The following is a 15,024-nucleotide window of genomic DNA, read 5'->3' on the forward strand; positions in this document are numbered from 1 at the left end:
CAGTAATCAAGCTCCAATATAGAATTCTCAAGGCAAAACGAAGCGAGGCAAACCAAAGAATACATATCATCGGAAATTGGAGTCAGACATCAAAAAAATGAGTAGCACTTAGCAGTAATTCGTAAGGATACTCCAGCACAGAGTTGATTGGAAATCTCTGGCGACAGACCTATGCTCCACGAAGGGTAACAGATGTAATTAAGCATGAGACAGGGATTCAAAGCATTCCAAGCTTGGTATTAATCCTGCTAGATTTTTTCGAATCCACTGATTGATAACTCATTAGTTTAAGCTCAAAACTAATATAAATATTGTTATGAAAAATTGACTCTGTCAATTAGAAATTGTCTAGATAACCTTTGTGTTATTTCATATTTTATGAAGCAGTAAGAGAAAATTAGGAACAGATGATGGAAGCCACACTCCTACAATTAATTTTAATTACGGTTAATGTTGTCATACCCGTCAATTAACTTATTTAATAGACAATGTTATCTGAACGGTAACCATTCATCTATCTGTTTGTATGATTATGATCACTATCATATCTGTATGATCATGTATGCTTTGTCAAATGGGATATCCTACATACATATCTCTCACTAACTTAAATGTTATTCACTTAAATATCGCTCGACGAATCATTCTCTTTCCCATATATATGTGCTTGAATCCTATTAATAGCTTTCGCCTTGTCTTGCTTAGCTTTTTCCGTGGTCAGCTGCTCCTTTATTAAATTCCACTATAAATTTACCTCTGTTCTCGCTTGCACACACACATTGGCCTCTGTGCACCAAATTTTTATTTGATATGCTTATAAATTTTTTAACTTGATGGAGAAACTCTGGAAAAGGTGGAAACATTCACGTACCTGGAAAGTATCATTGATAAACAAGGAGGATCGGATGCAGGTGTAAAGGTGAGGAATGGCAAAGCAAGAACCGCATTTCTACAATTGAAGAACATATGGAACTCAAAACAACTGTCAACTAATCGCAAAGTGAGAATCTTCAATACGAACGTCAAGACAGTCATTCATTACTGTATGGAGCTGAAATGTGGAGAACTACTACATCCATCGTCAAGAATGCACAATTATTTATAAATAGTTGTCATCGCAAAATACTCTACATTCACTGGTCGGATACTATCAGCAACAGTGTTTTATGGGAGAGGATAAACCATCTTCCATCTGAAGAGGAAATTAGGAAAAGATGTTGGAAGTGGATTGGACATACATTGAAGAAATCACCAAACTGCATCACGAGGCAATCGCTGACTTGTAATGGTGAAGGGAAGCGGAGAAGAGGAATGCCAAAGAACACATTACACTGGTAAATAGAAGCAGATATGAAAAGGATGAATGCTAACTGGGACGAACTGGAAAGGATTGCTTGGGATAGGGTTGGATGGAGAATGCTGGTGTGCTGCCTATGCTCCTCTACGAGGGGTAACAGGCGTACGTAAGTAAGTTAGTAATAACTTTTTTACCTGTGCTATCCTCTAATAAACTGTAGTCACCTTGTTCTTATTCCCTTCTGAATTCAAATACCATTGAAATCTCTACTAATAACGACTATCAAAGTGATTAATAAACAACACCTAAGAAATAGTTTCAAAGCTGCGTCACTATAATATTACAGATAAAATCACTCCATTAAAAGTTTTTGTTTTTCTAGTTCACCTTCCACTTGTTTACATTTAACTTTCTATTAGTTTCACAGATAAATATTATCTACATCTTATCATTTATACAAATAGTTTTTTTTGTAATGTTAATTAGATACACGTATTATCTGATCCAAAAAAGAAACAACAACGTTCGATTATTGTCCAATTTATTATTTGATAATGGATTAATTTTACTGGCCAATATTAGTTTATCAAACTACTTATTTACTTATTTACTTACTTACCCCTGTTACCCCCTAGTTTATCAAATATTGATGATAATTTATAGATGATCAGATGTTTAGTGAAGAAAAACAAAAAAAAAACAAACAAAATAAAGAAAACTTTAAAGTTTCTCTTCGATGAGTATTCTTTTTCTTTTGTGTATGTGTGCTTAGTGACCATATCAACACGTAACTTTCGATATTACATAATTCACCTTAAATAAATTCAAGAAAAATTTGTTTATCTTAGTTTAGATATAAAAAAAAGAAATGAATCCCTTGATTTAAAATGAATTTGGTAAAATGAAAATTAGATGAAAAGAAGAGCAAAAAGAAAAAAATGAAAAAGAAAGTTTTGGTAAGTAAAAACGGATAGTGGCTAGCAGTGGAATCCAGGATGCGCGTTTCGACCTATTTGGGACTCGTCAGCTGGATGTACCTGTAACTCAGAGTTGATGTTCATTCTGGGACTCGAACCCACTACCTTTCGCTTCAAACGAACGTTGAGGGGAAAGAAAGAAAGGCTTGTAAAGAGAGGGCAAGGAGAGAAAAGGGAGGCTTGGGAGAAAAGGCAGGGGGGAAAGGGAAAGGGGGGGGTAAAGAAAAAAAAAGCGAAACGGGACCTTGCGCAAAAGGGGAAAGAGGGGGGAAAGGGGAAAAGGAAAAGGGGGCGGACGAGGGAAGGGGGAGAAATGGGAAAATGGTCCAAGGGCGGAGACAGTGGGCCAGCTGACGAGGTCAAACTGGATTTCACTGCTAACCACTATCCATCTTTGCTTACAATGCTTGTGAATTAAGGCTATATTGAGGCAATACGCACAGTATGGACATATGCCAATTAGAGACTGACCAGTTGCAGTCCTAAACATCAATGAGAAGATTCAAACATACAATACTAAGTGAATTTAAAAAGAAAGTTTTGTTTTAATTTTGTTCGTTATTATTACACAATCAAAATGAGATAATGAAATTTAATAATAAGGATTATGATAATAGAAAATGGGGTGAGATTATAATTTATAGACTAACCAATCAGATATAAGATAATAGGTCTTGGAGTTTAGCACGAAATTCATTCATCTATTTGACTAAATAGCATTTTCTGCATTTTAGCTGATGTTAGTTCTTGATGAAAACTCTAAATTTAGTTCTAAAAACCTAACAGTCAATTGTAAATCATAATACTAATTCCTTAAACTGTTTTATAACCTTCATTTAGTCCTAGGAAGTAGGTGGGCATTCTCAAGGTCACTTTGACATCGCTCAAAGTTTGTCTCATCTAAAATTGGTATAGCTCATCTTCTACAACTCATTTTGATTAAGGTTAATGTTGTTAAACCCTTTAATTAATTAATTTAACAGATAGTGTTATTTGAACACTCCGACTGTAGCTCATCTAGGGCTACTGCCGGTCCCTAGCCCACACAAAGGAGGAGGGATGGGCGTGGGATCAGCGACTTTATTACTTGGAAAACAACCTTGCTAAAAAACGCTAACCTGATAAAACGACTTAAACCATCTAAACCCTGTTCTTCAAGTTAAAGTATCTTTATTCAGATGAATAATGATGTCTCATGATGAAAGCCAATATTATTCTGAATCTACGAGGCCAATGACCCTTCTAACAACCAATGCAAAAATTTTTATGGGTACATGGAATATCTAGATAATGTGGAAGACAGGGAGGATCAATCAAATAACTATAAAAATGATGAGATACAACTTGGTGATTCTCGGAATCAATGGAACCCATTGAAACCAAGTTGGACAGAAAATACCATATTCAAGAGAGATGCTGTTTTACTGTGTTCACGAAGAAGAAAATGATCAACACATTCAGGAATTTGCTCTGTTGCTGTCCAAAAAGCTCGCAATGCACTTGTTGGTTGAGAATCTCATGCATCCAGAACAATAAAAATATCATTCAAAATAAAGAAGGAGGAAATCATAATGAATGTTATCCAATGTTATGCACCCACCAATGATAGCAACGATAAAGGTTGGTTCAATGAGAAGCTGTAATCAATCATAGTGAAGTGGTCAAGAAAGGATCTGACCATTCTGATGGGGGATATAAATGCAAAAGTCGGAGTGGACAACACCGGATATGAAGATATAATGGGACGACATGAACTGACTGGGAGAGAGAAACGAGATTAGGGAGAGATTTTCAAATCCATGTTCGCTCAACAAGTTGTTTATAGGCAGCACAATATTCTCACATAAGCGCATACATAAAGCTTCATGAATCTCACAGGAACACATCACGGAGAACCAGATAAATCATATTCGCATCAATAAAACATTCACTAGGTCAATGGAGGACGTGGGAAGCAGGAGAGGCACTGACATAGCTTCAGATCACCACTAGCTGTTGGTTGCCAAGATAGAACTGAAGCTAGAGAAGTCTTTCTGCTCAAATTCTCTTGATGTGTTTGTAGATTTGTCGTCTGTACTATCCAATAAAAACTGTTCACATTGCCTTCTAAATTCATACACACGGTTGGGATTTATTTAATAACAGTTTTCAAGGTAATTGAAACACAAAGTCTAAGGAATAATCTTGAAGCTAAGCCATTATATGGGTTTAGTACACGTAATTTGGACAGATCCACTTGAAGTAGACAGATTTACTTTCGTATTAATTATTTAGTGTTGATTTGATCCATGATGTTATTAATCTTTATTTCCAATAAAAAGTTCAGTGTAGAACACTTCTCTTTATTAATGATTGATTTTTAAAGTAAAAATTATTGGGTTCACGTCAGTATACCAACATCAATATAGTTGAATGTAGATGAATCAAGCTAATTAATCTCATATAGAATGAATGATTGGTATAATAAGTTCTTGTAGTAATCAAGTACATGTTAGACATTCATATGATACCAGATTAGACCATTGATAATTGGATGAGTAATTTTGAATATGATAGTAGCTTATCAAAAGGATATACTGATTTAATATATACTTAATATACATGTGATTAACTCCATGTTTGATTGTACATAATCAATTGTCTGAATACAAGACTATAACTATTATTGTTACTAACATCAGAAGAGATTTTTTATGGATATTATAGTAATTTTAATAGATGAGACCATGAGTCAATTGAAGCTAGACCACCATGGAAAACCTGGAAGCACTGGACGGCCCCAAATGCCCTTGTACGGCTGAGAGTGATGCGAGTCCGATCTCCCTCCCGAAATGCTCTCACATAGCCACGCGTATATAGCCTCTAAAAGGGAAGTCCTACTCACTGCATTCTCGTGACATTACTGTTGTTTATGAAATTGAGAGGACGAAAAGCGAATGTCCGGTGCTTTACTGAGTTGGTGGACACGGAAAGTCCACCTAGAGAAGTTGGAAAACCCTGATTCCAAACCAATGGTGTACATGGGCTCCAGTATCATGAGGGAACAAATGGCTTATGAATCAATCATTGGTCACCGGCTACCATGGGACTGCATCTCCTCATGATGCTCCACTGCCTAGTGGATCAGATTTTTAGGTCAAAGGCTCCGGGTGTGACCCCCTAAGAAAACCACCTGTTTCAGTTTGGGCAGCTGGGCAGTATCACAGCCCTCACACAAATCAAATGAGATTTGTGTGACGCATATATATCTGGTGCCCTTTGTACAAATATTTATGTGTTTAAATAAATAAATAAATAAACTGGACGGCCAGGTTTTCCATAGTGGTCTAGCTTCAATTGACTCATGATTTCAACTATATAAAATTACTAAAATCTCCACAAAATCCCCTTCTGATAAGGTTAGATAACTTTAAAAGTGAACAGTACATTTGTGAAATATTTCCAGACTGTGAAATTTGTATTTTTGTCAACTCCACTTGAGAAGAAAATCTTCAGCTTAGAACAAAATAAATGTTGAAACGTTCTCAAATCTATGAATTACCATTTATAGTTATTGGTAAGCTCTCTATCTGTCAAAAATTTAGAGTAGTAAAAAGAAAACATAATTATCATTCATATGCTTCGAAAGTTTCTAATTTCTGTGCATATTTATTCTTGAATTCTGAAATCTAGTGACTATACCACTCAGCAGCTTCATTTGGAGTAATGTTGAGAAATGGCGGTTGTTCAATTTTTCAAGTCTCCTAGAAACTATATTTAATTTCATTTTAAAAATACAATGATGCGAAATGCTGTTGTTTCCCTATAATGATTTCAAGTTATCTTATTTTTGTTCAATTTTGGCAATATTTCAAATCATCTTGATGCCTGGATTCAATCAACTCACAATCTAGAAAATCAGAATAAAATCAGTAGCTCACTGTATAGAAACGTTCTTTTTTATCAATTATACCTGATCAGATGAATATTATTGACTGCTCTTATACACGTAGTACATAAGATACATGGTGTAAGGTCACTGGAGGCGATCGGTAGGTTTCATGGTAACTTTAAGGATGGCTCGTTGACAAACTCAAGGAAGCTTCAAGAAGCCCAAAAAGAGTCGAAGACATTCCATCCAATCACCGCTAGAGGAACATTATAGAATGTGGACGTGTAGTTTCCCTATTAGATCAATGAGAAGGATCCCCTATGTGCCTATTGGCTATCCGAAATGATGATTTACTTTCAGCCAAAAGCTATAAATACATCAGATTTTTGTAATATACTTGACACTGTGTTGGGAAATGCATTTCTACTTACTAGTCTTCTGTCTTCTCTCTTGAGACGTCGCGGATTCGATCGTTCAAGTAGTCTAGTAGTACGCCGCATAGCAAGAATCAAAGCTCTAGATATAACAGTAACTGGCACTCGTCTGCAAGGTGTGCCTTCAACGAGAAAGACTTGAGATCATGACAATGGTTCCTACTCAGTGATCAGTCAGTCGTAAATACATCTCAGACCTAAAAGAGGTCAGTTGCAGCCCAAATAGTGGTAACGTCTCTAACTATGAAGCTGGGTTACGCGGGATCAAATCAGCCAGCAAGCTTCAGCTCCACCAAGATTACACGAATACTTTACTGACGATTGCCGAAAAGTAAGAAACCTAGGTGAAGCAGGATTTCTCATCGGCTACCTCCGATACCCACCTTGAATCTTGAAAAAAATACTCACATTGTTGAGTTAATTAGACCTTGACAACATGACAACTTGATCAACAGAATTCGATCAGTATTAAAAAGGACTTAGGATACATTGCAGTTGTCATACCTGAGTGAACAATCAATTAGAGTGACATGTAGTATTTGATACTACTGTTTGATTATCATTTTATTTATAAGTAAGTAACGGCTTTTAGTTTTCCAATTAGTTAGTAACTAATGAAAATATACCACGAAATAATTGAACATCACATAGTTATTAAATATAAGCCTGTATTATTATTGCCATCGTATTTTCAAAAGACTGGTGTTGTATGCACATATCTATATTTTAGCAAATGACTTAGTACTATAGGATCATATCTAAACTATATCACCTTTTTTTATTATCTAAAAGTTGCCTTCATTATAGTTAACAATGATGATAATAATTTAATACTATTAATGTTAATTAGATAAAAGATGATTTCAATAACAGAACAACACAAAAACGTAACATCAGATAGTTCAGTATCTAAAATAGAATAGATGATCATACGATTTTAGAACACATGGACTTAGATAAGAATGGAATCCACTCAATGAATTTATTTCTATCACAGAATCATCAAATACATTCACCTTCATTTATACAGTCATTTTCACATTCAAACAAAAAAACCCCCATCATATCGACTTATAACACCAGTATATTATCTACTCAAATACTGATTCCATGTGGTCATCAACTTGTCAAACAAAAATAACAAGATTATATGTCCGAAAAAAGACAAAACATTAATAGTTGAAATCATGAGTGAATTGAAGCTAGACCACCATGGAAAGCCTGAAAGCATTGGACGGCCGTTTCATCCTATTGTGGGACTCATAAGCAATGCGCATCAACGATCCCGCCTCGCAAGATTTGAGGAGTCCCACAATAAAAAGAAATGGCCATCCAGTGCTTCCAAGTTATCCATGGTGATCCAGCTTCAATTGATTCATGAATTCAACTATAAAATTATTGAAATCTCCACAAAAACCCCTTCTGAAAATATGCTTATATTCACTAGTGAATTCAAAATAATAACAAAATGATTCAGGTTTTATTCATGTTCTTCACTATATTTTATAATCTGTAAACAATATATTTCAATATATTTTAATCTCAATGACTATAAAACTACTAAAATCTCCACAAAACCCCTTCTGATAATAATCATATGCTCACTAGTGACTGACTTCAAGAGATATTTCCTGGAGTCCTAGTGAGAAGCAGTGACCAGTGGAGTTCAACCAGGTCTGTTGTGAGATAATAACTCACTAAAGACAATGGTGGACGGTTGTTCAATTTCGTGAATTATTTAAGGTTAGACATTAACACCATTGGGTGCCGGCTCGGTGGACTAGATGGAATATTAAATCAAATTTGTTCCTGATTATTAACAACTGTATAGCATAAACTATTACAAATAATTATAGTGAAAAATATACAGTTCATTGATCAATGAGTGGTGGTCGATGTCATGTTTGTCTAGTCCTTTGGTCCTGATTACCTCCAACTACGTTATGTCTAATTGTATGTAGAGTTAAACAGACTGTTTGTCAAACTACTTCTCCGTAGATAGAATTCTATCAGCTCTTAAGATAAACAGACGTGACACTTATCACTGTTCACTGATCAGTGAAATATCAATTACCCTAAAATCTCTTGTTCGCCTTTCTGATAAGTGTCAAGTAACGTAGAGCTTCAATCTAGAGTTTTCAACTATCTATCTTAAACCATCTGGATTATTAAACATCATACTCGTTAAACGTTTTGATAGATATCTTAACATAGTATTTTAACAAATAATAAGATGAAGTTTGAAGGGTTGGCCATCAGAATTGACCATCAGTTTCAATATCAACACTATGATAAAGATACAATCAGTTAACGAGTTACAACTAGAATTAAATACACTTTATAGATTCCATTGTTACTCACTATCCAATTTAACCTTATTTATACATATGTGTAAATTCTTTTATGATATCTCATTTTCATCAGATAATTATTCAATATATCACAAATATGCATGAATAGATTATAGTAGAGGTATGCTTGAATAAGTAAATAATACTGATTTCTTTCAACTTTTAAAGTTCAATGTCTTATTCTAATCAGTCAGTCAGTTAGTTATATGTAACATAGAATATAATAAACATATGCATCAACCCAAGTGGCTACACTACATTAGTACAATGAGACAAAATTATCATAGCAAATAATATGGTAGTATTAGTAATAGTATTATTAGTGGTAGTTTTAGAAAGGATTACTTATAAAAGGAAAAAGTAAAACACATAAGGAGATTTGGGGACTGAAGTTCAAAGAGCACATGCACCATTGTGAGCAATTCTAAGTCATAACAACCAAAGTCTCTAAGCATTAGTTTCGAGAATGGTGCAGACCTCAATCATATAGTGTACATCTTACTCACATGGCTCATTAACTGATAGAACGAATATGATGATTCATTTAAATTGACTAGATTAAAAAAAAATCATAACGATCAGTTTTAATATGTAAAGTCATTTTTCATCATGAATTGAATTCCACTAGTTGTGTTCTGGTAAAACTCAAAGAGCATTTCATGAAGAATTCCTTTCTCGAATAAGATCTAAATCACTGATGCAAAGTAATACACATCACTCTGAAAATAAACATCAATAATGATATTAATAATCAACTTAGTATTATTTGTTTGAATCTTCCCATTGATGTTTTAGGACTGCAACTGGTCAGTCTCTTATTGGCATATGTCCATACTGTGTGTATTGCCTCGATATAGCCTAAATTCACAAGCATGGTAAGCAAAGATGGATGGTGGCTAGCAGTGGAATCCTATTTGGGACTCGTCAGCTGGATGTACCTGCATCTCAGAGTTGATGTTCACTCTGGGACTCGAACACACTACTTTTCACCTCAAACGCCATCCCGTTATCCACTCAGCTACGGAGTCCTGATAGCCACTTGCTTGTGCAATGGAATGAAGTTTGAATTCAAACAAACAATACCAAGTGAATATAACTATAATGACTAGTCAAGTTAAGATAAATATCAGAAAGGAGGCTTTATGGAAATTGTAATAATTTATTAATTGAATTCATGAATCAATCCAAGCTAGACCACCATGGAAAATCTGGAAGCACTGGTAAGAAGTCCCATACTAAGACGAAACAACCGTCCAGTGCTTCCAGGTTATCCATGGTGATCTAGCTTCAATTGACTCATGATTTCAACTATGAAAATACTGAAATCTCAACAAAACCCCTTCTGATATGATTTATTTCATTTTTTAAATTATAAGATTTTATAACAACTTACTATAGTACTGAAACATAGAAATAAATAGTACGTTTCCACTATTATTCAAGGTTAAAGTTGAAGGTATTACCGCGTTAAAAACATAATACAATTTTAACCAATCAAAAAAGAGAAAACTCATAAACAAACATTCAGGTATTTGATTTAGCGCCAATCATTGTTTTAAACAATATTTTTAAATATTATTTGACCTTGGTAGCCAATTCTAAACAATGACCACTCATATAATATCCGAATACATTTGTTTTAAGCCAATGAATATTTTCATTTTCAAGTATATAAACGATCTGAGCACATAAGGAAAACAATATAGATCAAGAGGAACGAACTATCTAGTTGAATCAAATAAACCAGCTTAAACAATGACTGGATCCAATTCATCAAAAACTACCAAAGTATTAAGAAAGGTGTTAATTCCATTAGATAATAGTAATGAATCAAAGAAAGCATTAAATTGGTATAAAGAAAATATGAAACGTGATGGTGATTTGGTTATTTTCGTTCATGTCATTGATCCTATTCTACCATCCGCTTTGTCTGCATTATCACATGAATGTGAATCAATGCCAGCTGGTTCATCATTTCATGTACCAGAAGAAAGTATGAAAAGTGCCAAAATTCTATGTCAAGAAATGGTAAATGAAGCTACTAAATATGGAATCAAATCTGAAGCTGTTATACAAATTGATAATAAAGCTGGTCCAGCATTGGTTAAAACAATAAACGAGAGAAAGATTAATGCTGTGGTCATGTCAAAACGTGGTTTAGGATTTTGGAAACTTAATTTCACACCAAGTGTTACATCATATGTTCTACATCATTCAAATATTCCAGTATCTATAATACCACCACCGAATCGTTAATTTTCATTATATATGATATGATGTCAACAACTGATTGCATCATTTCATTTGATGATTTGAATTGTCTCATCATTTGTAAATACTGGCCATAATAAAGCTTTTCATTTCGCTACAGAAAATGACAAATTTATTGTATTTATTCGTTTATTATTTTATTTATTATATATTACTGTTAATGAATTAACTTAACTTTGCATTAAATTATTTAATTGAAAGATAATCTAACTTGTTTTGAGTAAATACTTCGAGTGATCCAGTCGTTTTCGGTTGTTAGTCAGTCAGCTACAACGTAGGGCCAAGCACATATATGCATCTTGATGTAGGTTTGTTCTCTGAGCTGGATAGTTTGGTCGTGGAGCTTTCATCGTCCTTCTGAACAACATCATCAGCACAAACTTCGGGTAAACTTCTACCGATAAAAGCTCCATGACCAAACCATCCAGCTCAGAGAACAAACCTACATCAAAATCATCCACCTAAGCTACAAATCTTCTTCACATATATGCATCGGTCCAAGTTGCCATACCTTGTTAGCATAACAAGATGAGCACTGATTTTGGTTGGGTTGTATTGTATATAAGATGTGAATTTGACATAACTTAGCAATGAGAGAAATGTATCATATTTTGTTAATGTAAACATTAGATCTTATTTATCATTTTGTGAAAGCTTGAGTTGAGATAAGTGAGTGATCTCTGATTGTACGTAAATATCTGAAATGTATAGGTTGTTTAAATCTCCGCCATCTTACTACATCCGTTAATTCTGGCAATATGTGAAATTATATAAATAGTGGAACAAACATTGTAAGCAAAGATGGATAGTGGCTGGCAGTGGAATCCAGGACATGAGTTTCGTCCTATTTGGAGCTCGTCAGCTGGATATACCGACATCTCAGAGTTCACTCTGGGACTCGAACCCAATATCTTTCGCTTCAAACGCCATCGCGTCCTGGATTCCACTGTTAGCCACTATCCATCTTTGCTTATAATGCTTGTGAATTAAGACTATATCGAGGCTATACGCACAGTATACACATATGCCAATAAGAGACTGAACATCAATGGGAAGATTCAAACAAGTAATACTAAGTGAAGTGGAACAAACAGTTTAAGTTAATTGTGCTAAGATGTTTACTGAATGAATTTTTCATGATAATACTAGATAAAATGTAACATAGAAACTTGTAAATAAACAAGATTTAGTCAAAACAGTTTATCTAACATAAGTATCACTTAATAGATTATAGTTTATTTCATTTTTAGGGTAGTTTCTATTCTGTATTGAGTCTATGACATATGTAATTCATCACTATAATAGTTTATTAATAAGCTAATTTGTAACGATTTTCGTTATTACGTCACACATTCAATATCATGAGACAATTACACCTCTGAGTACTTTTGTACTTCTATTACAAATTAATCCTTGTTAAAAAGTCGGTGGCATTAGATCTGTACTAAAAAAGACTTGACATACATGACATTGATCACCACCCAGTGATCAATCAATTGTGATTACATCTCAGTCCTACAGGAGGTCGGTCGCGGCCCAGATAGGTCAGTGGTAACGTCTCTGACTGTGAAGCTGGGTGCCACGGGGTCGAGTCTGTCAGGGAGCACCAGTTCCCTCAAGATTACAGGTACGCCTTGCTGACGAGTACCAGGTACCATGAAACCAGGGTCTAGGGTTTCCTGTTGACCACCTCCAACTATCATCTTAAAGTCAAACTTTATTTATCAAATAATTAATTGAATGTATGAGTTAATTTTATTTTGTATAATGGCTAACAGGGGAATTCAGGCTGGCATATTTTATTCAAGATTCAAGATTGAACAGCCGAATGCATCAGCCTACAAGTGTTAATCTTCAAGATGAAGTTGAAACAGAGCATTCATCACTTTAGATATTAATTCATTACCCTTTAGGATTCTGAATCATAATAGCTTTATCAATGGACAAGGAATAGAATATTTTCCGGTTGTTTTTAATTCGAAGTTGATTGATCAGTCATTTATAATTATATGAATCACTTGAAACTTGGAATAAGTAATACTCTTTACCGAGACAATGGATTCGTTTTTATTTTAACAAAAGAAAGGTTAATCCTTATAAAGCATCTATATGAAATTTTACATAAGAAACAATATTTCTGATCATTGTTATCATAGTTAAAATCATGAGTCAATTGAAGCTACACCACCGTTGGAAACCTGGAATCACTGGACGGCCGTTTCGTTCCATTGTGGGACTTCTCAGCAGTGCACATCCACGATCCCGCATCGCGAGATTAGAACCTAGGATCTATCAGTCTTGCGAGAAAGCGCTTAACCACTAGACCACTAAGCCGGCATCTGATGGTGTTAATGTCTATATTCAACCAATACACGAAATTGAGCAACCGTCCACCATTGTCTTCAGTGAGTTATTATCTCACAACAGACCTGATTGAACTACACTGGTCACTGCTTTTCACTAGGACTCCAGGAAATATTTCTTGAAGCTAGTCATTAGTGAGCATATGATTATTATTATCAGAAGGGGTTTTGTGGAGATTTCAGTATTTTCATAGTTGAATTCAAGAGTCAATCGAAGCTAGACCACCATGGAAAACCTGGAAGCATTGGACGGCCATTTCTTTTTATTGTCGGACTCCTCAAATCTTGCGAGGCGGGATCGTCGATGCGCACTGCTGAGGAGTCCCACAATAGGACAAAATGGCCATCCAGTGCTACCAGTAAAGTATATCATCATCAAATAGTTTCTGATATGATGTGAAGTGTGATTCGATCTTCAACTACTACGCATTTCACTAAACTGATGCACTCAGTCTTAAGTCAGAAAATCTACGTGTGAGAAGTTGTGTTGAACTTAAATAGATATTAGATAAATATTTGTTGGAATTTACTACTTCATATTAATGAGATCATAAATACTTTCAATATATGATGTTTCATATTCATCATATCGGAAGTTTTATCGTTTCATTTCTAATATTATCACTTTTACTCACTATTTCATGTTGACACCCACTCATACAGTGATCAGTACCTATGCTTGACTCATTGATTTGAACAAATTGTGTTTTGTTGGGTGTAAATGCAACCAATTATGATTAGTTGGTGAGAAGTAGAGAACAGGATAATTCTGGATTTAGTTTTTGTGTCATTTGATTCTCATCAGCAATGACCATCTGTAGTGTTGATTAAACTGGTGTCTACTAATAAATCCCATTGTTTGTCATCCAGATTCACTACTCGATATAGTCAAAATCATTTATTTGACGTAATTACATAGGTATGCTGAACATGGTTGTTTGGATATATCTTACATCATGGACTGACAATCATGATGATCAGTGAGTACTGAATAGGTAATTCGGTCTAGTACAAGATTTTGCAACAGAGTAAATCCATAACCTAATCAGAGATTGGTCATAGTAACTCCAGAATTGACGGTAAACGTATTACTTTAACCCAAGGAAACTTTCAAGGATGCTTTGAACAATAAACATACAAATGGAAATGTGCTACAACCTGAGCATAATTTGATAGGAATCAGATTAATGTAGAACAAGTTCTAAAAAGATAAGTTTCTGAATATCTTGTTTCATGTTTTTCTTTTACTAGATAGACTATGTATTTAATTACACAGTTGATCTGTCAATGAAATATATAGTGAGTCTATCTTATTAGGTAAATTCAGAGATAACTGAAAGATCTAATTATATAAATTTCTTAAATGTAGATTAGTTGAAAGCGTGATTCAATTGAAGCTAGACCACCATGGAAAACCCGGAAGCACTGGACCGCCTACTCGCCCTATCGTAGGATTCCTG

At 34.6% G+C, this 15,024-nt stretch overlaps 2 protein-coding genes across 2 annotated transcripts in view; both read left to right on the forward strand.

Moving 5' to 3' along the window:
- Positions 1–10,685: 10,685 nt before the first annotated feature.
- Positions 10,686–13,129, forward strand: Smp_136890 (hypothetical protein; the record flags this gene model as incomplete). Its single annotated transcript, XM_018797345.1, has 2 exons — positions 10,686–11,069; positions 13,115–13,129. 2 exons carry the CDS (start codon positions 10,686–10,688, stop codon positions 13,127–13,129), a joined length of 399 nt encoding a protein of 132 aa, XP_018652396.1.
- Positions 13,130–14,494: 1,365 nt separating this feature from the next.
- The window catches only part of Smp_136880 (hypothetical protein), a gene marked incomplete at both ends in the record, with an annotated part of 8,030 nt that continues 7,500 nt past the window's right edge, over positions 14,495–15,024 (forward strand). Inside the window, one exon of the mRNA XM_018797346.1 lies at positions 14,495–14,544. Coding sequence (XP_018652397.1) covers positions 14,495–14,544 — 50 coding nt within the window. The remainder of the gene's footprint in view (positions 14,545–15,024) is intronic.

The sequence above is a fragment of the Schistosoma mansoni genome, chromosome 4 (assembly GCF_000237925.1).
Source record: "Schistosoma mansoni strain Puerto Rico chromosome 4, complete genome".
NCBI classification, from domain to species: Eukaryota; Metazoa; Platyhelminthes; class Trematoda; order Strigeidida; family Schistosomatidae; genus Schistosoma; species Schistosoma mansoni.